General features: G+C 39.3%; 2 protein-coding genes across 5 annotated transcripts in view; both read right to left on the bottom strand.

The window, feature by feature from the left end:
• The window catches only part of LOC125040196 (A-kinase anchor protein 9-like), a 19,177-nt gene extending 1,618 nt beyond the window's left edge, over positions 1 to 17,559 (bottom strand). The window contains exons 1-27 of the mRNA XM_047634746.1: positions 17,387 to 17,559; positions 16,865 to 17,042; positions 16,536 to 16,730; positions 15,922 to 16,113; positions 15,421 to 15,603; positions 14,961 to 15,077; positions 14,502 to 14,666; positions 13,772 to 13,852; positions 12,345 to 12,524; positions 9,184 to 9,342; positions 8,821 to 9,039; positions 8,395 to 8,563; positions 8,084 to 8,154; positions 7,500 to 7,677; positions 7,108 to 7,346; positions 6,576 to 6,837; positions 5,932 to 6,154; positions 4,556 to 4,706; positions 3,947 to 4,123; positions 3,428 to 3,634; positions 3,114 to 3,296; positions 2,721 to 2,882; positions 2,307 to 2,465; positions 1,625 to 1,807; positions 1,064 to 1,278; positions 759 to 886; positions 1 to 66 (exon numbers count right to left, since the gene is read on the bottom strand). The exon at positions 1 to 66 is cut by the window's left edge and continues 133 nt beyond it. Of these exons, the coding sequence (XP_047490702.1) occupies positions 1 to 66; positions 759 to 886; positions 1,064 to 1,278; positions 1,625 to 1,807; positions 2,307 to 2,465; positions 2,721 to 2,882; positions 3,114 to 3,296; positions 3,428 to 3,634; positions 3,947 to 4,123; positions 4,556 to 4,706; positions 5,932 to 6,154; positions 6,576 to 6,837; positions 7,108 to 7,346; positions 7,500 to 7,677; positions 8,084 to 8,154; positions 8,395 to 8,563; positions 8,821 to 9,039; positions 9,184 to 9,342; positions 12,345 to 12,524; positions 13,772 to 13,852; positions 14,502 to 14,666; positions 14,961 to 15,077; positions 15,421 to 15,603; positions 15,922 to 16,113; positions 16,536 to 16,730; positions 16,865 to 17,042; positions 17,387 to 17,559 (4,615 nt within the window). The remainder of the gene's footprint in view (positions 67 to 758; positions 887 to 1,063; positions 1,279 to 1,624; positions 1,808 to 2,306; positions 2,466 to 2,720; positions 2,883 to 3,113; positions 3,297 to 3,427; positions 3,635 to 3,946; positions 4,124 to 4,555; positions 4,707 to 5,931; positions 6,155 to 6,575; positions 6,838 to 7,107; positions 7,347 to 7,499; positions 7,678 to 8,083; positions 8,155 to 8,394; positions 8,564 to 8,820; positions 9,040 to 9,183; positions 9,343 to 12,344; positions 12,525 to 13,771; positions 13,853 to 14,501; positions 14,667 to 14,960; positions 15,078 to 15,420; positions 15,604 to 15,921; positions 16,114 to 16,535; positions 16,731 to 16,864; positions 17,043 to 17,386) is intronic.
• A 3,509-nt stretch (positions 17,560 to 21,068) lies between these two features.
• LOC125039472 (COP1-interactive protein 1-like) overlaps positions 21,069 to 27,500 on the bottom strand; it is a 68,293-nt gene continuing 61,861 nt past the window's right edge. For 2 of the 4 annotated variants that reach the window (XM_047633441.1, XM_047633462.1), the window contains 6 exons: positions 26,623 to 26,723; positions 25,421 to 26,480; positions 25,123 to 25,234; positions 24,431 to 24,588; positions 23,651 to 23,818; positions 21,069 to 21,968 (listed from right to left, as the gene is read on the bottom strand). In XM_047633441.1, the coding sequence (XP_047489397.1) occupies positions 21,768 to 21,968; positions 23,651 to 23,818; positions 24,431 to 24,588; positions 25,123 to 25,234; positions 25,421 to 26,480; positions 26,623 to 26,723 (1,800 nt within the window). In that variant the 3' untranslated portion in view covers positions 21,069 to 21,767. The remainder of the gene's footprint in view (positions 21,969 to 23,650; positions 23,819 to 24,430; positions 24,589 to 25,122; positions 25,235 to 25,420; positions 26,481 to 26,622; positions 26,724 to 27,500) is intronic. The other 2 variants (XM_047633452.1, XM_047633471.1) reach the window with 2 other exon arrangements.

Below are 27,500 nucleotides of genomic sequence, written 5' to 3'. Positions count from 1 at the left end.
CTGTAAAGCGTAGGGGTAAAGCTGGTCCACTAGCTGCTGACTCTGGCCTGCTGCCATGAGTAGGCTCTGTAATTTGTTTGATAATATATTACTACTCAGAAAAATGCGTACATATAATGGGGGATAAAATAAGAGAGAGAGAAAACGAATAAAAAAATAAAACTTATAAAAAAAAAAAAAACTTACTAAATCATTTATCAAAGAAGAAGGAGGGGAGAATCCTGCATAACATTGACTAGGCTGAATCCATTTACATAAAATATGTAAGGATCGCTTGTTGTAGCCTAGCCTCCTACAGATGCCCATCCAGCATTTGTTGTTTGACAGCGTTTGTACATATATTCATATCCTCTCTATGATATTATGTATACTCTAAATATCCTGTTTTTTCTGCTATATATTTCTCTTTCTGATAATTAAAATACTAGCTCATACACGTCAAAGAGAGAAAATGTCATGGTTGTTGAATCTTACTAAATAGTTGGATGCAAGTGCACTACACATGGGACTTTTTTCCCTGGTCATTATTCCTTCATACAGTATAGCAACTACCTTCTATAGCATCTACACTATATCACGTATTACAAGTAACAGAGTAATGTTTTAAGTACACAAAAGATTGTGCTTAGGTTATGTGCAAAAAGTACATCATCCTACATATTCTGAAATTGCCACTATTCTCCTTGACATCTTGTAATGTATCAATACCAAATACCATCTTTTACAATTCCAATTAAATGATGAAATATAAAACAAACCTGGAGTCCCAACTGCCGACGTGGGAGGGTTTGGGAGGAGAACTTGTGAGCCTAGTCTTCTACTTCTCTTCCATCTCTGGACCATGTATCTCATTCTGCAACAAGCTATCACTACCAACACACGCACCCTGAAAATAATGAAAGATTCTTCAAATGAACTGCTTTTCACATAATTACCAACAAGAATAATAATATAATCTTTTAAGTAGCATGAAATAAAGAAAAATACATTATATAAAAGATAAAAAATAATAGGATAAAGCCCTAAAAAAAAGAAAAAAGAAAAGAAAAGAAAAAAAAATTACCTAAATCTATGATTTGGCTGGCCCCTCGGCTGAGAAGCTCTCGATGAACTAGTCCCTGGACCATACACTCGCTCAGCCATCACATGTAGGCGAGAATAGGTGTTCTGTTCCGTAGCTTCATAACCCTGTAGCACCACAAGCAGGTACTTCTTTTGAAAGACAAGTGCTTTGCGCCACGACTCACTTTGTAGGTACTTCCCATAGATGTACTGAGCCTGTGAAAAAAATTATCATTTTTCTTACTGTACTGAGTGGCAAGGAGTTGGGGAGAATTTTTCTTAATATATATATATATATATATATATATATATATATATATATATATATATATATATATATTTAGATAGATAGATAGATAAAGAAAAATAGAGATATATATGTGAATGTAGACATGAGTAATGAGGATACTGAAGGTAAGCAAGGGAGAAATTAAAAATTCAATAGTCCTTTGGGTAGAGCATATGTAATGCTTTCTGAGATAGTCACATCATTATCATTCATTCCCCACAAGTGGTATGCAGCACAGCATCAAACAATCACAATCAAATGTATCCCTCTCACCCTCAAGTCATCTGCAGGAGCACTGAAGTTCTGATTGCTAAGTCGTGATTCTGCTTCTCTTCGCACCCTCATAAGTTCAGCATCTTTGCGTGAGATAAGCGACTGCAAAGCTGTCCGTTCCGTCTCCCAGAGCGAGCGCTCATTACGAAGAATTCTCTCTGGTGTTGGGCTTGAGTTAGCAGCCTGTGAAAAGACAAGTAACTTGTATTTAAATTTTCATTTGTTGTTGACCAAATGCTATACAACTTTGTAAATCAAGTCACGTACTTCTTGTTCTTTGTAAGAAGCCAAAAAGAATCTAAGTACATTGAACTTGTGCTATGCTCTAAGGTTACCAATTTGATCTTTGTTGATATGAAAGATATTTGCTATTTTATATTAGCAGTCCTTACCTAGAGGCATAGAAATTTCAATCAGGATGAAAGTAACAATTATAAAAGGTAGGTTACAAAAAAAAAAAGAAAAAAAAAGAGAGAGATATAAGCTAACGGTGGGAAAGTTTTCATACTCTATAATTAGCTGTAATGAGTAGATTGTGAAATCTACTCTAATCGTAGAATACATCTCTATATAATAAAAGGGTTTTTGAAGGAAATGGAAAGAGAGAAAAAAAATTATATTCTTTCAGCAACACTCACTACACAAAGTAAATTAGATTCAAGAACAGCAGCTTCATACTTACTGCCTTAGCCTTAACCAATTGTTCAGTGAGATCTGTGATTATGGCCTCTAAACTAACAATCTTCAAACGTGCTGCATGGCGGTTGTCTGTCAACCGTAGGACTGATTTACAAAGCTCGACGTTTTCCTTTAGCTGCAGCTCGAAGTATTCATTCAAATTCTGCAAAATGGGAAAGAGATGCAACTAGTATGGGTATATGTATTTAAATTTTTAAAGCCCATCATAAGTATCCAATTTCATTCAAAATAAAAAATACAGCCTGTTAATTTTGGGGGGAAAATAAGACTTTATTACATTATTCTATTTCTCCAAAATCATCTTGATACTCTCTTATAGTTCCCTGTAAATGGCTGAAACACCAAATACATCATGAACACAAAATAAGGCAAAAACATCAAGCACCCCCAATCTTACATTTATCTTTGCAAGAGCAGGAAGACCCAGCCGGTTGATGGCCATCTTCTCTGTGTTCAACTCCTGCTGAAGTTGCATCTCCTTTTCACGGGCCAATTCTAGGTCCTTTGAGATCAAGCTGTTCCTAAGACGGAGTGAACAGACTTCTGCCTCAGCCTCACCCTTTGGAAAATAAGCAGAAACAAAAAGAGATCGTAGTAAGAAATGGATTGACCAGGTATGGAAATCTATAGTAGTATATTTTAGATGTAATATGCGGTTTGTAGTAAAAATGTGTGCATACACATACTCGCTGTGAGACTGACAGAGACAAACTGATAGACACAAAGACACTAGCATCCACATTTAAACCCACGTGACAACACCCCCGACACACACCACTGAAAAACTAACCAGCTTGTTTAGTACAGAAGTATACGACGCATGCAGTTGTGCATCTCCTTCCCTGACCCTGTGGGATGCCATCTCGTGGGCGGCCGCTTGGGCTCTCAATTCGGCCTCCAGCTTTGTTAGGGCACTCTCGAGCTCTCGAATCCTTGACTCTTGGTGCTGTATTCTCTCAAGATCACTGGCGACCTGAGAAAAATTAAGTGAAAAAAGAGCCAAATAAAGGTTTTGTTTCCAAATTTTTGCTTACTCATCTGAATTCAATTTTATTTTTATTGTAATGAGTTCTATGTCAATACTCAGATATTAAACCTCTTTACCTGTCTCTTAAGCTTGTCCCTTTCTCCTTCCAAGCTTCTTATCCGTTTTGTATACTCTGCACATTTTCCTTGCTCCTCCATCAACAGAGTCTTCGAGGAGGTTCTCTCAATCCTTAACTGTTCTGTCAGGTTCTGAACTTTCATGACTTCCTTATCATGTGACCTTTGCAATTCAGTGACTCTTTCTTGTTCAATAACAAGCTGGACCTGAGAATGTGGAATTTCCGACATTTAGCATACCCTGAGACAATGTACCAAGACCATGAATTGTACTTCAAATAAATTAGTAGAAATCAACTATAATCTAAGGGACAGAGTGTGAGTGTGAGTGAGAGTGTGAGTGTGTGGGTGTGTGAGAGAGAAAAAAAAATAAGTAGAATTTGATATTATATAATATAATATAATATAATATAATATAATATAATATACATATATATATAAAATACTTCCTCATTAGTACTGCTCACACTGGGTAAAAAAGGAAAGAAAAGAAAAGAAAAAAAATGACATTTGCATTACCTTAACATCTTCACTTGAGGACCTGATGTTACTCTCCAAAATGTCCGCATTTCTGGCTCGTGCTGAAGCCCTGCCCAGAGCTGATTTTACACTTGCCTGCTTGTTCACAGCCTCATTCAACTGAGCACGGAGCATAAGGATCTTCTCTCGTTCCTTCTCTAAAGTTTCCCGCAGGTCCTGCAACGAGGGAAGGAAAGGAAATGTGATGTATTTGCCATACCATGTCGTGCCTTCTTGTCTAATAAAGTGGTTGTTCTTCAATCCTCTTCATTTTCTAAAACCCAAAAATAATCTAGATACTTAAAGAAAGCAAAAGAGTAATCTAATTTTGAGTTTTTTCTCACATGTGACAATGTGCATTACCAGATACTGGGGATGTAAATACAGATACCAATTCATATTTACTGATAATCCTTAGTCATTCATAAATCTTATTCCTTTTAGCACAGCTTAATTTGAAAATAATAAATCATAGTTTTACTTGAAAAAAATAAATCCTATTTTTTTTTTTTTTTCTTTCACAATCACTTCTTCTTTTATCACCATTTGAAGAAGAAAAAAAAAAAAGGACCTCGATGAACCTCAATTAGTCTATTCATCATTTCTCACCTTGATGACCTGATTCTGCTGATTCTTGGTGGTGGAAGACAAACGACGTTGCTGATTAAGTACTTTTGAGACACTGCTGAAATTACTGCGTTCTGCCTGCAGGTCTGCTCTTAAAGACTCAATCTGTTTCTGAGTGCTATCTATGCTTTCTCTGTAACATAAAATTACATGCTGATGATGACAGAAAAAAAACCACCATACTGCCATCAGTGAAGGAAGGCATATGCTGCAGACAAATAAAAAAAAATATGAAAACATTAATCAAAGTTCTTCCATTGAACATGTACAAATGTCAAGGGAATCAGTACATTTAGCTTATTTAACATATAAGCATTAAAAACAGATACTTCAGAATGACCAGCAATGAAAAAAACATCTGAAACAATTTCCAACAAAAGGGCCACCACTCAAAACATTAAATAAAGCCAAAGAAAATTCTTGCAATCTTTTAAAAGTTGGAAAGTACTATAGCAAAATCTCTGGCAATCCTATGGAGGTAATCCATGGACGGAAGAATTCATGACAGGAAAAGGCAAATTCAGGCGAAAAAACTATAGACCAGTAATACTGACATCTCGCATAACAAAAATTTCTAAAAGAATAACAAGAAAAAAAAATTTAAACATCAAGATCAGTCCTGGATGACAGATTCACTAATGATAGATTTTGTCTATCACAAATCTTGGACCCCTCAGAAAACCTCTTTACAGGGCCTACATGAATATAGAAGTTGATATGATACATCTAGATTTTGACAAGCTTAATCACAGAATATTACTACCTGAAATTAAGGGCTTAAGAATCAAAGCAACAACAGAGGATGGATGTGTGATTTCCAAACAAAAAAAAGTAACAGTTTGTGGAATGCCCTCTAATAAATCAGCTATCACTAGTATAGTACCACATGGGTCAAGATTATTTTTCTGAAATAAGATTGGGGTCATAGATAGATAAAGATATTAAACACTCTAGAGTAACATTCTTTGCAAATGATACAAGGGCAAGTATTGCCATCTGGTAATCTGAGGGATCTGAGATCAAAGAAAATGCAATTGTGAAAACCAGGGAATAAGATAAATTTTTACCGTCACTCTTCACTGACAGGAATTCAATGTAAATTATAATGTACAAGCTAAGGTCTTCAAAGGGCTCATTTCATGTCATAAAATGAAAAAGCAGAGTAGACCAAAACATTGATAAAATAATATATCACTGCCCTCAAATTATCAATATACTATTAATAATAACACCTCCTTCTCCAGAGTAAGTGTAACAACTATTTCTGAATATGTGGAAGCACTGCAAATCATGAAGAGCACAAGAAAAAAAACTAAATGACAAATGGATTACAAGAGACAACACAAAATAACAATTACCTTAGATGATTCCTTTCCTCCTGCACCTTTTGCAGTTGTATCTGCAAGGCAGTGTGCTGAGATCGTAAAAATGTTATTTCTGAGATCTGATCCGCCCCTGACAGCCTTTCCTGATGCAACTGCTCACTCAACTTTTCTATTCTTCTTTTATCAGCTTCAGTATTCAATTTCAGTTCATCTGCTGCTATCTCCTCTTGTTCCAGGTGGAATTCTAGCTGTTCAACTGTTGGACGAAGTTCCATAATGATTAATACAAGATATACATAATCATAGTTTTGATCTTTTTGCCTAACAGTTTCAATCCTGCCCACTAAACTATCCTAGTCTTCTTTTGTGGCTTCTGTACCACATCTTACTCCTTTCTTGCAACAACACTATGCCCAGTCAACAAAGGCTACTTGCTAAAACATTAAGATACACTCCTGTTCTTCCCATTATCCATGTTGTCACTCTGGCTCTTGGAAATTCAACTTCTATACTGTAATCCCCCTATTTTTCTTTATTCCCTATATTTGATTTTAGAAAACAAATTAGAGAAAAATCACTCTAGGTTCTGCAACATTTCATTTAGCAACAACAGCATTAAAATAAACTGCATACACATCACTGCTTTAGCCAAAGATGTCATTTTGGTGGGTACTGACCTTTCTCCTTCATCTCTCTCTCCTTCTTGCCAAGCTCCTCCTCCAGACTTGCCATGCGACGAAGCAGCTGTGTTCTCTCTCTATTGCCGAGTGCATCGATGCCACTGGGCCCAGATTTGGGTGACACCTCTCTCGAGGCAACACTAGAGTTGTCAAGGGATTCAAGACCCGGTAAGCCAGTCTGACTAATGAGAGACTTCTGTGTGGTGTTTAGATGTGACTGGTGCTTCTGGAGGAACATCAGCTCGATCAAAGTCAGTACCTGTATTATAAACAGAATCAACATTAGTTATTAGGACTAAATGAAAAGATTAACTCATCCCATATGCATGTTAAGGACAGAATCTCTCTTCAAAAGATATAAATTCTTAAGAAACAAAGAAAAAATATTAGTACACCAATATAAACCTAAACAAAATCTATAAACTGTTCCCTTATTTTACAAAGCATTCTCTAACATCCCATTTTCATGGGTGAAAAATGTATTCCTTTCCCAATATTACTACACCAGTGTTTCACACTTCACCCTTACCTGAACACCTTCTTGATGAACCTTTGTCATAAGTTTCTGGACCTTGTTGACAACATCCCCAGTGTCATCCCCCTCGCTGACATCACTGAAGGTGCTAGAGGCTCTGTTTGAATGACCTGCATTCTCCCTGTCCTGCCCCTGCTTTAGGTAAGTGACCAGAGATGTATCCAGCTGGTCTGACTTGTTAACCTCCTGGGCTACACCTGCCTTCAATTCTTCAAGGGAGTCACACAAACGACCTTGGGAAAAAGGGAAGTCTTTTTACTTTCAACTTACAATGACATGGAATTAATTTACAGGTGTTGCAGGTTTTTACTGCTTACTATATTCAAAGTATTCAATGGTGACATCTACTTTCCAGGCGGGCTTAAAGAAACAACAACAAAACTCACTAATATCCCGGCTCTGTTCGCCTGCTTCTTCCACTCTCAGTTTCTCCCGCCATTCGCCAGCTTTCCGCAACGCTTGGTCCTTTTGCGCAGCTGCCTCCTTCAGTTCAGACTCGTAATACTGGCGAATCCTGGATATTGTCTCTTCTTTGTCCCGTACCAGTTTGGTTAAATCACTCACCTGAAAGGCAGGTGTAGACAAAAAATTATCCTTCTGGGAATCATTTACAGATCAAGGAAATATCATAATTCAACATAACAATATTGTGGCTATTCAGGGTCTATAATGCACACTGAAATAACTTTTTAATAATTTATCTGGATAGTATTATCCTACTCTTCAGCTATTACATGATAACGTCTTCCTGTCTCACACCATCAATAGCAAAATATCAATATCGTCCAAAATAACTTTCAGGAAAACATTGCTTCAAAAGAATTTATATATACATATACATATACACACACACATATATATATATATATATATATATATATATATATATATATATATATATATATATATATATATATATATAAATCTTTCTTTCTTTTCCCTATGTTACACAAGGGGGACAAATTCTCACCTGATCTGCCATGCGTTCCTCATAGTCACTACATAATTGCTTTTCTCTAACAATCTGCTCTTCTTTCACATCTGTAAGCATATTATATTGGAAGACATTAGTAACAATTTTTTTTTTCTTCTTTTTTTCTTTTTTAGGTTATGATATTAATGTCTAGTACACCATTCTTATTGCAGTGTTCGAGCAGTGTCAGATCTAAAACTAACAACATTAAACAAAATGTATGTGGTCTTTTTTCCCTTGTTCTTATGAAATAATTTAATAATATTGCTCCAAAAGAACCTTTTTAAAAATACCAAATTATTCATCACCTAATATCTCTCCCTGATACTGTTGCTCCATCTTCGAGAGCTCTCTGTTTGCGTGAGACAACTTCTCTTTCATCTCCACCTGTATTTGGTCGACTTGTGTGTTCATTTTAAGCAGCTCCTCTTCTTTACAGTGAAGTACAACTGCCTGCTCAGCATACTTTTGTTTTAGCTGTGAAGAAAGAAATATTTACGCAACCGGATCAAGTATCATCACTGACTCATTTTTATGAAATATCTATATAAGTGAATTTATAATTTTCATATTTGAGAACACGATGGCTGACTATCAAGCAAGCACTAGAAGGCACAAACACCGGCCACAACGAAAAGGATTTGTAAGGAAAAAATTCTTTGGGAGGAAAATCCAAATTACAGAAATAATCCATGAGGGTACAGGGAACACACTGCCAGAGAGTTAATACATACCTGTTGTAACTGGTCTGTTTTCTCTTCTAAACTATGCTTAGTCATTCTAAATTCCATTTCCAATTTCTTCACTTTTTCTGAGCCTTCTCTAATGGTTTCTTTCAGCCTATCTCTTTCCTTTCCATATTCCATTAACTTTTCTTCAGACTCCTGATGGCATTTTCTTTCTTCTTCGTAATCAGTTTCCATATTTTCCAACTTGCCTTGCAGCTCCAACAGCTGTGTTAAAAATATTTGCCATAACATTTTTTCTTTCATTAAACTCTACTGTAAGGGTCATTGTTAATATAATAGTGAGAAAACACTAAAATAATACTTTCACAGGTTTAAAAGAATACAAGAAAACGAAAAAAATCTGCCCACCTGCTCTTCCAGTCTGAAGCATCGATCTTGCATCTGGATTGTCTCTGAGGGCAACGGCTGTGGTACAACATCCTCAATTTCCTCTGACAGCTGTGTGATTTCTGCCTCACGTGCCTCTAATAAATCTTGAGCTATTCTGTAGTCATCCTCCAGTTTTTTCTGTTAATGGCATAAGCAGAATATCCAGGTAAGCAAATGCCAAACACAAAACACACAACTTGAGCTTGAAACTCAACTAGGAGTATGTATCAAGGAAATCATTACATATATAGGCCCATGAAATTAAAGACAATACACCTTGTATATATTCATTAATTCATTATCTAGTGATACTTATTATTAACACTGAATGATTCTGGTGATGTCTTCATTACAATTTCTGAATCATTATTGCCAACAATACACTTTGGACAATTCATTAACTGTTAAAAATAAACCAAAGAGATACAACCTATGAACTTCATAAATCAAAAATATACAGGGCATTTATATATATCTACACCTGATCACAATGAAGCGCCTAACGTTACACGATTTCACATAACTTTATTTTCAGGAAATACATACACTTGACTGAATTTAATCTTTCACTCTTGCTTCGGTTCAACAGTGGTTATACAATCTACACACACGCATCTCTTTCACTGGATTAGTCTTTGTCAATTCTTATGTTCATTCTCCATTTGCATTCAGAGACACTCTTCTACAATTTACATGATAAGGAAATATAGCACACCAATACATACTTAAAACATACCTTTAAATAAAAATTAATAAAGGTAAATATATTTTTTCTTTGATGTGTATGTGGTATGTTTCTGTTTCTCTTCAGGTCTCTCTGTGTGTATGTGTATGTGTGTATATGTGTGTATATGTATATATATATGTATATGTATGTATATATATATATATATATATATGAATGTATATGTTTGTATGTATGTATGTGTATGTGTATGTGTATGTGTATGTGTATGTGTATGTGTATGTGTATTCGTATGCGTATGCGTATGCGTATGTGTATGTGTATGTGTATGTGTATGTGTATGTGTATGTGTATGTGTATATGTATATGTATATGTATATGTATATGCATATGCATATGTATATGCATATGCATATGTGTATATGTGTAATATATTTACACACACACACACACACACACACACACACACACACACACACACACACACACACACACACACACACACACACACACACACACACACACACACACACATACACACACACACACACACACACACACACACACACACACACACACACACACACACACACACACACACACACACACACACACACACACACACACACACTCCTTTAAGCTGAAGTATTACTATGTAATCCTTGTAAATGTAACAAGTAAATAAATGTAACAAGAAAATCTATCTCTTATTATAAAATCCTATTACTTCTTTCCATGAAGTACTCATTATATAATTTAGAACACTTATATTATCAATTATTATTTCCCAATTATTTGTCTGTTTATAAAGGGGGAGAGAGGGAGAGAGGGAGATAAAGGAAGATAAAGGGAGAGAGAGGGAGAGGGAGAGAGAGGGAGAGAGGGAGAGAGGGAGAGAGGGAGAGAGGGAGAGAGGGGGAGAGAAGAAGAAGAAGAAGAAGAAAAATAAATATATATATATATATATATATATATATATATATAAATAAATGAAGCCATATGAAATGCCATATTACAAGTCTTTATATAAAGCCCTTACATATTTTTGAATAATGGGGTTATTACTGTACATTCCTAAGGCATGCAATAAATCAGGGATCATGATTTACTAAACAATAGTTTTTTACTCAACACTTTTAATCTATTTTGCTTACTGTAATCAAATAATCTCATTTTACTTGATTTTCTATACATATGAATTAAAAAATCATCTAAGAATATATGTATATATAACTGAAAAGAACTAAAAATAAATGTCAAAACTCAGCAATTCTTACATGACCTGATTTCATATAGAATGAGAATTCAATGGTAAACTTCTTAATATCCTATTTTATCCTATTTCCAATTCATCCTTTTATTCTCACTGATTCCCCTAAGCTCCATAAGCACTGGCAATGTGTGACTTGCACTCACATCACGGCAAATAATCACAAACGCCAGATGATTTTGCACACCCCACTGAAGGCTGAACAACTGCCCAGGCACAGACTGACACGAACTAACATACATCCATCTTCTTCAGAATTTACTGAAAGTTTTTCCCATCATTATTGGGTCTAAATTCTCTAGGCCCCTGGATTAGAAAAGACTCTTTCCCCAAATATGCCAAAAAGGAAAAAATAAAGATGATATATTATCTATACAATAAATGGCTTTTCTATTTTTTTCTTTCCTAGGGCACTCTTTTCTGTTATTTACCAATGTGCAATTTCCTTCCAGACATCCCAGTATTTTCAATCTCGGAGAATAACACTGAAAAGACAATTACTGAACATTTAACAAAGTGTAGACTTCTACATTGAAAATTCCTCTATTCATGCTAATTCTGAATTTGTTTGACAGACCTATGTACAAACCCTGAAATACATCTATGTAGGTCAACGGAATCTTTACATAGAGTTAAATAACATTTAGGCATCTCAATTAGCACTATAGTAATGTACAATATCAACAAGAAAAATATATATAATATAAATGTTAAGAAGCTTCAAACTACTCCCTTTCCATATCAATTAGTAGAGCTCCAACATGCTGCTTTCAGTTAAGAAAAGCTTTAAAATTATTAGTTTTAAATACAAAAATGCAAAATATCTTCATGCTTGGGCACAATAACGAAAAGAAAAAATCTGGTTTCATTGCAGAGGTCATAACAAAAACTGGAACACAAAACCTTATAGTTCCCACTCAAAATACTGTAGTCAAAGCTGCATTCAGTACTATTCCACAAACACGTCGGCGAATCAAACACTTCTCTTGTTATTTCAAATGTCTGCCTATGAACTACAAAGTGCCAGCAGTCATTGGTCAACAGTCTTCCATACAGATGTTAGAACTCAAACAGGCACTGTATATCACAATAGTCTTATGCACAATAGTGGTTAGTTCTCGGAAGCAGGCAAGGCTGACAACAATTCAAGCCATCTGCATCTCCTCCTTGCCGGAACTCATCTACCTGGTAGTCATTTAAGCTGATTATCTCCTTCTGCAAAAGGTCAATTTCAACTCTAAGGACAGTAACTTCATCACTAGCAGAACAGAGGTTTTCATAGTCTTCTCTTGTAAGTGTAATTTCTCCACAAGTAGCTGTCTGCTCTGGAGGTGAAGGCTTTCCATACCTGGGTTCAATTCCCTCCTTCATAACACAGAGAACAGAACAAAAATAAAACACTAAAAGACAGAGAAGGATGAAAAAAAAAGGAACAAAATCAAGCCAGAAATTTAAAAAATGTCTGTACTTTTAGAAAATTCATACAAGTATAAAAGTAGATATATTAAACTGGATAGTGGAAGGATGAAAAAAATAAACCAATATAAATAATAACCCTTAAAATTGACATACATTCGTTTCTTTAACCCAATGTGCGCAGGCTTTTTCGGTGGTCGTGCTGTCCGGCAAACGGGTATATCTGTATGAGTCACATCTGTAGGGATGCCACCTGCGGCATCAGCACTACGCCACCATGGCATCATTGCAGATACCACCCGCGAACAAGGGGTTAACACAACTGTATAGAGCCGAGATGAATCTACCACTCGTTTCGTGGCATTAAGAGACTCTTCCGTTTGTGGATCTGCTGCCTAGTAATGTCACTGCTGTCTAGGGGGCTAAGGAGATGGAGACAGAGGCCCAATGTAGGGGATCTCCCCTGCCTTGGACCTTAGCTCTTGGCCTCTTTTCTTCTCCCCCTTTCCCTTTCCTTTTCTTCTTTATCCCCTTCTTCATTCCACATATCCTAATCAATAACTCCTTTTTACCCTTTTTGCCGCAATACTTTATCATAATGCAATATAACCTTTGGTGTCTAGCATATTTGTTTTAAGCCTTATGAACCAAAAAACTTGCTTACCCTATCACTATATTTGGAATATGTCGCTGATGACCTTTGATGTTGAGACAGCAGAATTTTTTAAATTAATAAATAAATAGTAATGTCACAAAAAAAAACAAAAAAAAAACAATATAAACTAGAATGTATACTAATCTGTTACCTATTGTCAAAAAAGAGGATATTAACACAAACTAATAATATGAAGAAAAAAAGATACTTCAATGAGCAACCAAACTTCACAAACCCAATCACAATGCCCTATATATAAAAAAATAAATAAATAAAATTAAATTCTCATGACTCCTTTTTCAAGATCTTTCCAGTAATCCTAGTCAAGTCTCTTTTTCTTCTTTCTTCTTTTTTTTTAAGCAAAAAGACTGTCATCCCCCCCACACAAATTGGAGCATCTGGTCAATTTTCTTCATCTCTCTTTACTTCACAAGAAAGTTATAGAAAAAAAAAAATAATAATAATGCTAATAAAAGAAAAGAAATTTCAACTAACCACTACTCTTACAGACTACAACCTACTCATAACTAAATGTACTAACCTCAGGTGTTCCCATTTCCATTTCATTTAAAGAAGCACCAGCAGTTTCTTTATCCCTGCCTTCAATCACGTCATTTAACACCTGTCAAAATATATACATGTAAATAGAAGATTCATTCACAAGGGGTAATCAATATGGTGTGATATTATTCTTTATTCAAAATAGTGATTTGGATCCTAAACATATAACTCCTAAAGAGAAAAATGTACACAAATTCTTGCAAATTATTTTAATCTGCCACATTAATAGCAATGCTGTACTCTTTTAACCCAATTGCCACGTATGGCAAGAATACATGCCATGCCAAATGTAATACATGTTTATTTATTGTATTTAGTCACCAAGGACTAAATACCTATCTCACCTGTTTACCCTTTTCCCTAAAGGGTCTTTTCATTGTCTTAAATGTTACTGAGATTTTAATAACATTTTAATAATCATAACATCTATAAAAATAATAACAGTATTGATGTCAACTGTATTAAAAAGAAAAACTCATTTTCCCACCAATTCAAGGAATAGAAAAATCAGGATCGGTCACTAGGGCTACTGATGGACTCCTAGCCAACTGAGCACATATGGAGCCATCTGTATGTAACAACATTCACAAAAAACTACAAGGGACAGAACATATATCCAGGGCAGTTGGGTTGAGGTGAGTGGCTAATTTCAACTTGAATGAACCATTTACCAGAAAATATCCATAACAAGAAAATAAAATTACAGTTACCTGTTTCAACTCTGTTGAAGCTGATAATGTCTCATAGACCAGATCATCTGGAACCTTCAGGACATCCGGTTGTACTGACATTAACGACAGGTCTTGGGATGACTGTGTGGTAATTGTGTCCTCTTCCTGGCTTGTGGGCATGGATTTTTCCCTGGAGTCTGGTACCTACAATAAAATGTCACATCATTACATTGTGCATAAAATCCTTCCAAGCACTTTTATTCACTTTTATTTACTCTTAACTGTGATAGACATATTTTCCTACATTTATTGAAATTCATTTTTATAATGCATTTAATTTTAAAAAAGGAAGAAAAAGAAAAAGGAAAAGAAAAGAAAAAGAAAATAGGCCATTACTTACAAACCTAAATTTTAATTACAGAATAATACTCAAATATTGTTTAAAGAATTATTCTAATAAAAAACTTGTTTCAACTGATCCTATACAAGTCAACTAACCATTATTGGAGTCAAGCTCGCAGAAACCTCAACTGGATCTCTTCTTAACACTTCCAGGCTGAGTGGATTGTCATCCAGAGTCTCATGGAATTTCCCATCAAAGGCAATTCTTTTTAGCTGTAAATGGAAAACTTTCTAGTTAGAGAATCAGCTATAAACTAAAGGGAGAGACAAATAACTTATAGTGCATTTTGTTAGTGAATAAACTATATCATATTCAGGACAGGAAGAAAAAGAAAAGGCATATTACGATATATCATGGTGAGTTCAGAAAAACAATGTACACTTTCTCCCAAATGTACATTTAAATTAATGTACCATACAAGAAATATATAATCACGTTGCATGAACTGGCAGCTAAAAAGCAGTCAAATTAACAAATAAGATAATTTACTGTTTCAGACATTACACCATAATTTTCAAAGATACTTTAGAGAACTCCTGCATATCGGATGCTTACCATATTCACTGCTTCCTCCACATTTCCATTTTGCGACAGCTGTAAAATCACTTCTTTAATTCTGGTTTTCACATCCTCCAGACGCTGAGCCAGGTTGTCAATTTCAGCATTTTTGTCATCCAGAAGACGATACGAAAGCACAGAAGACATTCCACTTCCTTTGGCTGCATCAGACAATTCATTCTGCAAATCAAATAATAAATAAAAAAAAATTCGAACTTGGGTAAGTTACTGATGAATATTTATCATAGGAAAGGACGGGAACTAATGAGATGCAAAGGAAGGGAATGGAACATGGAGAAGAGTGCTTTCCTGGAATGCGGTGGAATGCATAGAACAGGCAAGGGAATTATACGGCATGGTACTGAATCCAATAAAAGGACTGAATCCTGCCTCTCTTATAACAAATCTCAAGTTTGTTGTGAACCTCAAATACTGTTGTGCAGAACTTGTATATCATACAGATATGACCAAAGTTTATTTGTATTTGTATCCAATTACCTTTAATTTTTCAATCACATCAGATTTTGCCTTGAGCTCATCCTCCAGCTGCTGGTGTTTGGCCAGGAGCTGTTCAGCTGATGACTGGGGCAGACTGTGGGGCTGTGAAACAGAGAGCAGTCGTTGCAACTCGTCTTCACGGGACAACAACTTTCCTCGGATGTCGTTTAGGTTAAACCGTAGCTCCTCAACCTAAAAGTTTGGACAACCAGTATGACATAAAGATAAAGATTTGAATCCCTTTTCAGGATAACTTCAGAAATTTAACCTTCAGGAAATACAGGAAAATATGAACTCTACAACGAACAATGAAAACAATTTTAATGAACTTAAATACTCTTGCAAAACTTTATGATAATACATTTTTGCCATTCTAACATCTTTCCTTCATTTTCTAATGATGTATGTCACTTAAAAAATCTAATACTGAATGATCATCAAAATAGTTGTAAAAAAAAAAAAAAAAAAAAAAAAAAAAACTACAGTATGAAAATCCAAACACATTTCTTAATATTTTCAACAACTACCTTTGAAAAAAAAAAAAAAAAAAAAAGAGAAAAGAAAAGAAAGAAAAAATATATAAAACTATATTTAAAAAAGCAAACCTGCATTACCTCTCTTCCTTTTATTGCCAATTCATTCCTTTTCTTCTCCAAATCCTCCTGAACCAGAGTGAACCGCTGTCTCATCTCAGCAGCCATGGGATGGTCTGACCTCCTGAGCTCATCCAGCCGTGCTTCCAGGCTCGAGATTTTAACGAGCTGGTCACTTGACCGCTCTTGGAGGGCATCCCGCTCTATTATTGCCTCCTGAAAGACGGTGGGTAACCATTCTTTATCCTTGTGTTTAATAAACAGATATTGGATAACACAATTACACTAAAAGTGACTGTAATCATGACCACTAATCCTTAAGATTTATGATTCTAAACAAAACCACATACATCTAGATCCAGCCTCAGATTTTTGACAGTCATCTCTAGGTCCCGTGTGCGCTTCACTGCCGCTTCTGTGGTACGCTCTAGCATCATCAACTTGTCCTCCAGTCGCCTGTCCAGAGTGGATGGAGACAAGGCTCGGCTGCTTTCCAGCTCGCGTAAAGATGGGATGTCCAGATGATCTCTGTGATACCATTAACAGTGTTAAGTTAAACCATAGTTCATTGTGGGTAATGCTGGAGGCATAAAACAAAATGGTTAATTTCATATGGCAAAATGCATAATTTATATTACAATCTTCTTTATTTTCATCAGAGTTATGTAACTGTCATAAAGGGAAGAGTGTTAAAATACCAAAATACTAGCTGCACAGGTGAAATTAACTGCCATTCATCCCTTCTTCCCCAACATAACATAAGAGCCTTTCTCAAAATCAATACCACCTCTCAACTATCCTAAACACTGTCAGGACTTTCCATACTAAGAAAGAGAAGGAAAAAAAAAAAAAGAAAGAAAAAGAACACTTACTTGACAGACAAATCTTCCTCGGACTGAGAAGCTGAGGAGATGGATAGCTGCAGAGCCTCAAGGCCCCTTGTAGTTCTGTCCAGCCTGTCTTCAATGACCTGAAGCTGTTTAAAATAATCATAATAATAATAATAACAATAATAATTACTCAAACAAACTGGATAGTTTATCATTCAAATTTGATAGTATGCAGTAGCTTAACTGATCATCATGGCTTTAGTAAACTTTTCTTTAAAGATGTTATTCACTGGAATTTTAATATGAAGTTTTATTTCATGAACTTTCATGCAAAAATAGAAATTAGTATGACGAAATGTAGCTTTATGATTAATACATACTTATCAGATTCACTTGTGAATTTAGTCCCATTACAGTCAAAATAATAAACTGAAAGCATTAATTAGCTGCTTTCAGTATTACATGGTAATCAGTATGGGAGTGCAAACAAATAGAACACTTTCCTGATTCATTACTTAAAACTCCAAAGAGTGCATACTGGTAATGCTAAATGGTTGCCCGTAAAGCATAATGATGATCTTTTTAAAGGTTAAGTATGACACATTTTCCTTGACAAATACCACTTAAAAACATAAAATTATGTAGTAATTGCTAATATACAAGCTTCCAACTAGCAACAGACATGGAGGTCTATACAAATGTCTCAAATCAATGTTTTGAAGAGAAATAAAAATGGAAGTGATACTCAAGAGGTGGGTGTGGGAGGGAGAGAGAATGAGAACGAGAATGAGAAACAGAATGAGAATGAGAATGAGAGAATGCAAGAGAGAGAGAGAGAGAGAGAGAGAGAGAGAGAGAGAGAGAGAGAGAGAGAGAGAGAGAGAGGGAGGGAGGGAGGGAGGGAGGGAGGAGGGAGGGAGGGAGGGAGGGAGGGAGGGAGGGAGGGAGGGAGGGAGGGAGGGAGGGAGGTTGGGTGGGAGGGAGGGAGGGAGGGAGGGAGGGAGGGAAGGGAGGGAGGGAGGGAGGAGGGAGGGAGGAGGGAGGGAGGGAAGGGAGGGAGGGAGGGAGGGAGGGAGGGAGGGAGGGAGGGAGGGAGGGAGGGAGGGAGGAGGGAGGGAGGAGGGAGGGAGGGAAGGGAGGGAGGGAGGGAAGGGAGGGAGGGAGGGAAGGGAGGGAGGGAGGAGGAGGGAGGGAGGGAAGGGAGGGAGGGAGGAGGAGGGAGGGAGGGAAGGGAGGGAGGGAGGGAGGGAGGAGGGAGGGAGGAGGGAGGGAGGGAGGGAAGGGAGGGAGGGAGGAGGAGGGAGGGAGGAGGAGGGAGGGAGGGAGGGAGGGAGGGTGGGAGGGAGGGAGGGAGGGAGGGAGGGAGGGAGGAGGGAGGGAGGAGGAGGGAGGGAGGAGGAGGGAGGGAGGAGGAGGGAGGGAGGAGGGAGGGAGGGAGGGAGGAGGAGGGAGGGAGGAGGGAGGGAGGGAGGAGGGAGGGAGGAGGAGGGAGGGAGGAGGGAGGGAGGAGGGAGGGAGGAGGAGGGAGGGAGGAGGGAGGGAGGAGGGAGGGAGGGAAGGGAGGGAGGGAGGGAAGGGAGGGAGGGAGGAGGGAGGGAGGAGGGAGGGAGGAGGGAGGGAGGGAGGGTGGGAGGGAGGGAGGGTGGGAGGGAGGGAGGAGGGAGGGAGGGAGGGTGGGAGGGAGGGAGGGAGGGAGGGAGGGTGGGAGGGAGGGAGGAGGAGGGAGGGAGGGAAGGGAGGGAGGGAGGGTGGGAGGGAGGGAGGGTGGGAGGGAGGGAGGAGGAGGGAGGGAGGGAAGGGAGGGAGGGAGGGTGGGAGGGAGGGAGGGAGGGAGGGAGGGAGGAGGAGGGAGGGAGGAGGAGGGAGGGAGGGAGGAGGGAGGGAGGGAGGTTGGGTGGGAGGGAGGGAGGGAGGGAGGGAGGGAGGGAAGGGAGGGAGGGAGGAGGAGGGAGGGAGGGAAGGGAGGGAGGGAGGGAAGGGAGGGAGGGAGGGAGGGAGGGAGGGAGGGAAGGGAGGGAGGGAGGGAAGGGAGGGAGGGAGGGAAGGGAGGGAGGGAGGGTGGGAGGGAGGGAGGGAGGGTGGGAGGGAGGGAGGAGGAGGGAGGGAGGGAGGAGGAGGGAGGGAGGAGGGAGGGAGGGAGGGAGGGAGGGTGGGAGGGAGGGAGGGAGGGTGGGAGGGAGGGAGGGTGGGAGGGAGGGAGGGTGGGAGGGAGGGAGGGTGGGAGGGAGGGAGGGTGGGAGGGAGGGAGGGTGGGAGGGAGGGAGGGTGGGAGGGAGGGAGGGAGGGAGGGTGGGAGGGAGGGAGGGAGGGAGGGAGGGTGGGAGGGAGGGAGGGTGGGAGGGAGGGAGGGTGGGAGGGAGGGAGGGAGGTTGGGTGGGAGGGAGGGAGGGAGGAGGGAGGGAGGGAGGGTGGGAGGGAGGGAGGGTGGGAGGGAGGGAGGGAGGGTGGGAGGGAGGGAGGGTGGGAGGGAGGGAGGGTGGGAGGGAGGGAGGGAGGGTGGGAGGGAGGGAGGGTGGGAGGGAGGGAGGGTGGGAGGGAGGGAGGGAGGAGGGAGGGAGGAGGGAGGGAGGGAAGGGAGGGAGGGAGGGTGGGAGGGAGGGAGGGTGGGAGGGAGGGAGGGTGGGAGGGAGGGAGGGTGGGAGGGAGGGAGGGTGGGAGGGAGGGAGGGAGGGAGGGAGGGTGGGAGGGAGGGAGGGAGGGTGGGAGGGAGGGAGGGAGGAGGGAGGGAGGAGGAGGGAGGGAGGGAGGGAAGGGAGGGAGGGAGGGAGGGAAGGGAGGGAGGGAGGAGGGAGGGAGGGAAGGGAGGGAGGGAGGAGGAGGGAGGGAGGAGGAGGGAGGGAGGGAGGGTGGGAGGGAGGGAGGGTGGGAGGGAGGGAGGGAAGGGAGGGAGGGAGGGAAGGGAGGGAGGGAGGGAAGGGAGGGAGGGAGGAGGGAGGGAGGGAGGGTGGGAGGGAGGGAGGGAAGGGAGGGAGGGAGGGAAGGGAGGGAGGGAGGAGGAGGGAGGGAGGAGGAGGGAGGGAGGGAAGGGAGGGAGGGAGGGTGGGAGGGAGGGAGGGTGGGAGGGAGGGAGGGAAGGGAGGGAGGGAGGGTGGGAGGGAGGGAGGGTGGGAGGGAGGGAGGGAGGGAAGGGAGGGAGGGAGGGTGGGAGGGAGGGAGGGTGGGAGGGAGGGAGGGAGGGAGGGAGGGTGGGAGGGAGGGAGGAGGAGGGAGGGAGGAGGAGGGAGGGAGGGAGGGAAGGGAGGGAGGGAGGAGGGAGGAGGGAGGGAGGGAGGGAAGGGAGGGAGGGAGGGAAGGGAGGGAGGGAGGGTGGGAGGGAGGGAGGGTGGGAGGGAGGGAGGGTGGGAGGGAGGGAGGGAGGAGGAGGGAGGGAGGAGGAGGGAGGGAGGGAGGAGGGAGGGAGGAGGGAGGGAGGAGGGAGGAGGGAGGGAGGAGGAGGGAGGGAGGGAAGGGAGGGAGGGAGGGAAGGGAGGGAGGGAGGGAGGAGGAGGGAGGGAGGGAGGGAGGGAGGGAGGGTGGGAGGGAGGGAGGGAAGGGAGGGAGGGAGGAGGAGGGAGGGAGGGAGGAGGAGGGAGGGAGGAGGGAGGGAGGAGGGAGGGAGGAGGGAGGGAGGAGGGAGGGAGGAGGAGGGAGGGAGGGAAGGGAGGGAGGGAGGGATGGAAGTTTTAATCTTCCTCTTTCTCTCCGTCACCTTCCCATTAATATTTTCTCTCTCTTTCTCTTTATTTCTTTCTCCCTTTTGCTCTCTCTTTCTCACTCTCCCTTCACTTTTAACCCACTCTGCTGCTCTCCCACCTTTTATTGACTCTCTTCCTTTCTTCTCCTCTTCTCTCTCTCTCTTTCTTTCATTCCCTATATGCATAATATGTACTAACCAGCACCCCACGCAATAATAATCAAGATCAAGATCTCTCCCTCTCACTCTTTTTTCCTTTCCCTCTTGCTTCCTAACATGCTCTTCCTTTCTCTGCCTCTATTCCTTCTTACTCTCTTTTTTCTTCTCCCTCTCCCTCTTCCTTTCTCTGCCTCTATTCCTCCTCACTCTCTTTTTTCTTCTCCATCTCCCTCTTGCTTTCACTTTCTGTTATATGTCAAAGTATTAGATAAAAACACTCTTCTAAACAATTCCATTTCATGTTTGTATTACAAATCAGCTCTAAAGAACAATAGGGAGAAAAAAAAAATCTAAATAATTATAAAAATCACATAATGAATAAAGAAAATCAAATCAAATTAAAATGTGTATTAGGTGTAGTACTGTACAGAAGGATGCTGCTGATAAAATAATATTTGATGTTTGTATATGGGTACAGATAACACAAGGAAATAAAGCAATGTAAAACACATTCATGCATGACTAAACCAAAAAGTGTGCAAATTGCAAACACCAAAACAATAACTTTTTTTCTTCTGTAAATGCAGGGAATTAGAAAGATTTAAGGAAAAAAAAAAAAGGAAAAAAGGAAAAAAAGTTGTAATCTCTCACGGCTCGGGTGCAACGAAGTAACACAACAACGTTTACCTTATCCACGGCAGTCTTGTTCTCAGCTAGCAATTCCTCTTTTAGGGCAAGAGCATCCTGAAGTTCCTGTGATTTTTCCCGTAAATCTCGTTCTAAATTCTCCACCTACGGCACAATATGATATTTGTTGCATTCCTTCTCTTGTGAATTAGGTACTACTGTATGCTCATCAGCATCTACTAATTGATTTAATCTTGAATCACAAATCATCGCAATATTCAAGTGAATATAAACCTGAACACAAAGTTTATTTGAAGTGAATCATACTTAATAATTTGTCATGCATGGACATGCGTAATTAACCACACACTACATTAAAAACATAAAAGACTATAGTGCACAGACAAGCATCAAAATGTACAGCACACACAAAACAAACAATATGTTACTCTTTGCAGAGGACATAATTTAATCATGCATTTATTACACCATACTGTATTTACCAGCATCCATCTATTATATAGGACTTACCTAACATTCAACCCAAAACTCAGTTAATAATTAACATCAAGGTAATGAGGAAACAGTCAACCATAACAATCATATTTATTCTAATATGCATTTTTTCCTCAGCATGTACAAATGCACTACAATGGAAATACAATCACATGTACAATCATAACAACTTATCAACCACAACAATATTTCCAAAAACATTAAGTAAACTATGATAACATGCAAATTCACATCAACATTTCATGTATATATAATTGTTCATGTACGAGAAAGATGTTAAAATCTTATCTTGTAATAAACATGCTACAAAGGCCAGCCAGGAAAAATGAAAGGTGAAACACCCATAGGAATTTTCAAATGTATACACCCAGTTACACAAAAGGAGCTATAAAGGAGGCTAATACCCTGTGCATCGAATAAGGATTGATGAGTTTAAGCATATAATTTTGTAGCAGCTTGGTGTTACTCCTCACACAGAGAAACATGTGCAGCACATATGCCCTCAACTATACACCTACAGACATGCAGACATGCACAACTCTCCAAATGTGCACGCACACACACTCAGGCACACGCGCGCAGACACACGCGCACCCCCCCCCCCCACACACACACATACACACACCAAACAAGCATTCATGCATGCAAATGCAATCCAAACACAAACTCTTTGCATATAATTAACTAATCTGTGTATGAATTCTCAACCTTTTATTACTTTTATCCCAAGCTTCTGCTCTTGCAAAAGTACAAGTTGAATAGAAGACACATAATAGCAAGCAGTTAGAAAAAAAAAAACATGCTGCAGCAAGCTTCTACCAAGAAAATAAAAATTACCAAACCATGCAAATCCTGAAGCTAGAAATTAATGGCATGCAATAAAATAGAGAACAAAAAAAGACAGCAACATATCACAAAGCATATTTCATGAATGTGACTGCACATATGCATTTTAAGCACTTGCTATTAGTTTGAGAAAAGGATGCAATATCAGTGATTTCTCTGGAATGCATGTGTCCTACACAGCTTTTAGAGATAGAAAGAATAAAAGAATAACATGTATGTATGGTAAATCTATTCTTTTTTTTCTACATTAATCAAGTTCTACATTAATCCTGCTCAGATATTTTTTGATGGTAGTATATTTTAAAAATTTCTTTTATCATTAGAGATAAATCTAATTTCAGCACTTTTAATTTCAAAATCTGCCTTACAACAGTGTGAAGTAACATTAGGCTCATTCAGAAATGGAGACAGAACATTAGAAATTCAACTTAAGTGTACTGTGTGTGTAAAGCTTTTCTCTTCATGATAAAAGATACATTCCATACCTCTTTTTCTAGGTTTGCGTGTTGTGTGATGATAGCGTCCCTTTCTCGTAGCTGAACTTGCAATTTTTCCTTGGCTTGGATGAGCTCCTCCACCTCCTGGTCACGTTCACTGGCATGTTCCTCCAGAAATTGGCGAGAGGACCGAAGCTGACGGTCGGCTACTTCCAACTGGGTAGCCACAATGAAAGTAAGTTAGAGGAGCTCAGGAAAAAAACATTTTCTTTTAACCCTCATTAACATAGTAAATTTATGTAACTATTTTCAAGCTCATTTGGAGAGTAATGCCAAGAGCACTGTGGGAGTTTTAAATCTAGTTTATTTGTTACACAACCTTATAATATTTGTATCATAATCCCACCAAAATATACATAGCAATATTAATATGAAAATAATATGTACTATGTGCTGCAAGTCTGCAAACTCCATAATCATACTTATTATATGACTAGTAGCTTTTTGGCAACTGAGACAATACTGACTTTGTCACTAGGTGGTGTCTAAACTAACATGTCTCTGGAGTTATTAATTAGTTTATCCAAGTTTAACACTACTCTATAAAAAATACAGTTTTGGTTGTTGCTCTTACCAGTTAACAAAATTTTTATCAAATCACATCAAAACGAAAAAAAGGGGTTAACACAGAGCAAACTAAAGAAACAATAATTTAAAATATACCATCTCTCTTCTAGACTTATAACCAGTGCATCTACAGTAGAAAAGAATAATCATGTACCTTATGCGATCCTCACAAAACGAAGGAAAATTGTCAACTACACCAACCTGCTGTGACAGATCTGACACTTGGGCCTTTAGTGTTTCAGTAACTGCATCACTCTCTCTCACTAGGGCCTCAAGCATCCCCTCAAGGTCCCCAATACGAGATATCAATTCCGTGTGGTTCATCAAGGACTTGTTCTTGGCAGACAGGAGTGCTCGGACTATGTTGAAATATTGGGAAGGATGTCATTAGATTGTTATTTTCATTATTCTTAAACTAAACATATCAACTTTTACTACCGTTATTACTATCATTAGCATTATCATTGTTATGAATACCATAATCATTATCCTTGTTATTATTATAATAATCATATCATTACTAATATTAGAATTATCATGGTTTTAACTATCTCCATTGTTATAACTATCATTATTAATCATTATTATCATTATCTCTATTATCATTTTTTCATTATCATAATTATAATCATCATAATCATGAGAATAATTATCAACATTACTATTATTAACATTATGCTTCCTTTCATTTACAAACTGAGCACTGAAGTGTTCTCTGAAAATATTCTTTGTAGTTTTGAATTGCCCAAATGAATAATCTCTTGCTACACTGACCATTACCACTGTAATTTAATCATTTCCTAAGTATCACCAGAATACATAAAATCTGCAAAAAGGGATATTTGTAAATGAACAATGATACCTATGGAATAACATCATGTATAAAAAATTACCTCTTTCTTTAATATCTTTAGAAGCTTCCATTCTGGCGGCATACTGGGTTGTACCTGCTCCACCTTTGCCTTGCTGGACTAATTCTAACTCTTCCAGCTGATCTTTTGCAGTCTGTAAATAGTGGATTTATTTTAAACAGATTAATCATGTGTATAAGTTAAGTCACTATAATAACTATATCTCACTTCCCATTTCAGGTAAATCTCATAAATTTCTATATCCTTGCTTTCTTTATACTTAAGTAAAATCATAAGTATAAATCCAAGAAAAAAAATCCTTTTCTTGTGAGGTTCATACCTGGAGTTCAATTGCAAGATTCTTGTTGCAGTGATTGAGATGCTCAATTTCTTCTTCCAACACATTTTTCTCCTGTTCACAGCCCTTCCAGAGGCCCTCAAGGTGATGGAGCTTCAGCTGAAGGTTATCTGCAGCTTCTGCATTTCGGCAAAGTTGAACAACTGCCCGCTTCAGCTTCTCTTCATCACCCAGGTCCTGGGGTTTCAGTTTGGTCAAGTTTAAGAAGGAATCATCATGGCACAGTAACTGAGTCAGACTCTGAGAGAAGTCCTCTGGATACTTTGAACTAAAATGACTAGTTAGTTGTGACTTTGAGAGCTGCTTTGCTCTTTCTGTATCTGGTAAGGATTCCTCTGTGTTTCCACACAGCTGATCACCACTTTCATCACCCTGTCTACTTGATCTAGGCAGCCCTGAATGATCAGGAGATGCATCTATATGATGCTGTGTCAGTTCAAGAGAGCTTTCTTTTACATTGTCAATGTTACTTTCATCCCTGATGGTGTGCGAGGAGAGGTCTTGACTCTCAGTCACTGAATGCATAAAAATCTTTAGCATCCCTGCTGATGCCTGGAGAGAGATGGTTAGCTCTTGGACCTCCTTTTCCAGATGATCCACCATGACACGGTCCCAACGCCCCTTCAGGATGGACATCAGCTGCGGATAGGACTTTGTGAGGATTTGGCGGACTTGCTCATCCTTGTCCATGTCATCCAGCATCCCCTCGCTCATCGCTGTGCTATCAAGCATTGATTCTGCATTGCTCCCCAGTTCTGTCTCTTCACCATGATCTGCTTCAACTGTCTTCCCAATGAGGCCAGTTGACACAGCACTATCCTCAGGGAACGTAGTATACTGGTTCGACTCACTTTCATCGTGCACGCAGTCTGACAGGAAAGAGAGATCCAAGACCTTGCCCGGCATTACCTCTTGATACGGGAGAGAATCGTGAGTAGGAGCGGCATGGGATTTGTGCGTGTAATTCTCAGCCACACTGTAGTAGTGCAGCAACTGTAGTGTCACATGAGAAAGGAGACCTACAGTTTTCTTGTACCAATCCCTGTAAGGTAAAACAGTGATGTCTATCATCAACAAAATTTAGTCTAGAACCAATTATTCTTTAAATGTCTTCCACAATCCACTATAAGCACATTAAAAATCAAGACAAAATAGAAAAAGGAAGCCCATCACAGCCCACTAACCTGTCACTGTATAGAGACTGTAGATGCCGCTGGAATGGGAGAGAGTTTACATCAATTCCTGGTTCTATAATCTTGTTGAGGTTCACATGTGCATCTTCCAGCTACGCAAGACAAGCAGGGGTACACCAACACAAGGATAAGGAAGGTTACGAGAAGAAAAAGGTTAGTCCATCTACAGTAGCGAAACTAAATCGGCAGATGCAAATACAGTACACCACCACATATATATGAAGTATAAACATAAATATAAATCATGCACAATTATTGTAATCTACCAGTGATATAATCAAGATGTACAGGAAAGAATATACAGGAAAATTTAAAACATTACCATATTGTATTGTCTAGTTACTACCCAAGCCTTTTCTTATTTACTTTTTCCTTTTCCTTCCCTTGGACAACGCATGCAGTTATGTAAAAATACTTGGGAAAAATATCTCAGAAGAAAAAACATAATTTTTCAATTAAATACTTCAGTGACTTTTTCTAATCTTAACTAAACTGTTTAATGAAGTATAAACTTTTAACAATAAGTTTGCTTGGGGGGGTGGGGGGGTAAGCAAAACATACCAATGATATGAATTCGAGAGGGACAAGATTCTGCATAATCTAATGAAAGCGTATAAATAAAACATTAATAAACAACAATATTTTGGATATACTCCTTTTCCTACTAAAATTAGGAAATCTTAGAGGGGGCACCAGACAACGTCTATGTTACATCTCTAAATTATAATTTCAGCTCATATGCTTTCCTTTTTTATTCTTTCCCCAAGAAAACAAAGCCACTTAATTAAGAGAGCCAAAGAAAAGGGAAAAGAAAAAAATACAAAATACAAAAATATCAAAGCAACATAAAAATGGAAATTCCTTCGATA

The sequence above is a fragment of the Penaeus chinensis genome, chromosome 3 (assembly GCF_019202785.1).
Source record: "Penaeus chinensis breed Huanghai No. 1 chromosome 3, ASM1920278v2, whole genome shotgun sequence".
NCBI classification, from domain to species: Eukaryota; Metazoa; Arthropoda; class Malacostraca; order Decapoda; family Penaeidae; genus Penaeus; species Penaeus chinensis.
Note: the sequence above shows the minus strand (reverse complement) of the source record. Positions and strands in the feature narration are given on the sequence as shown.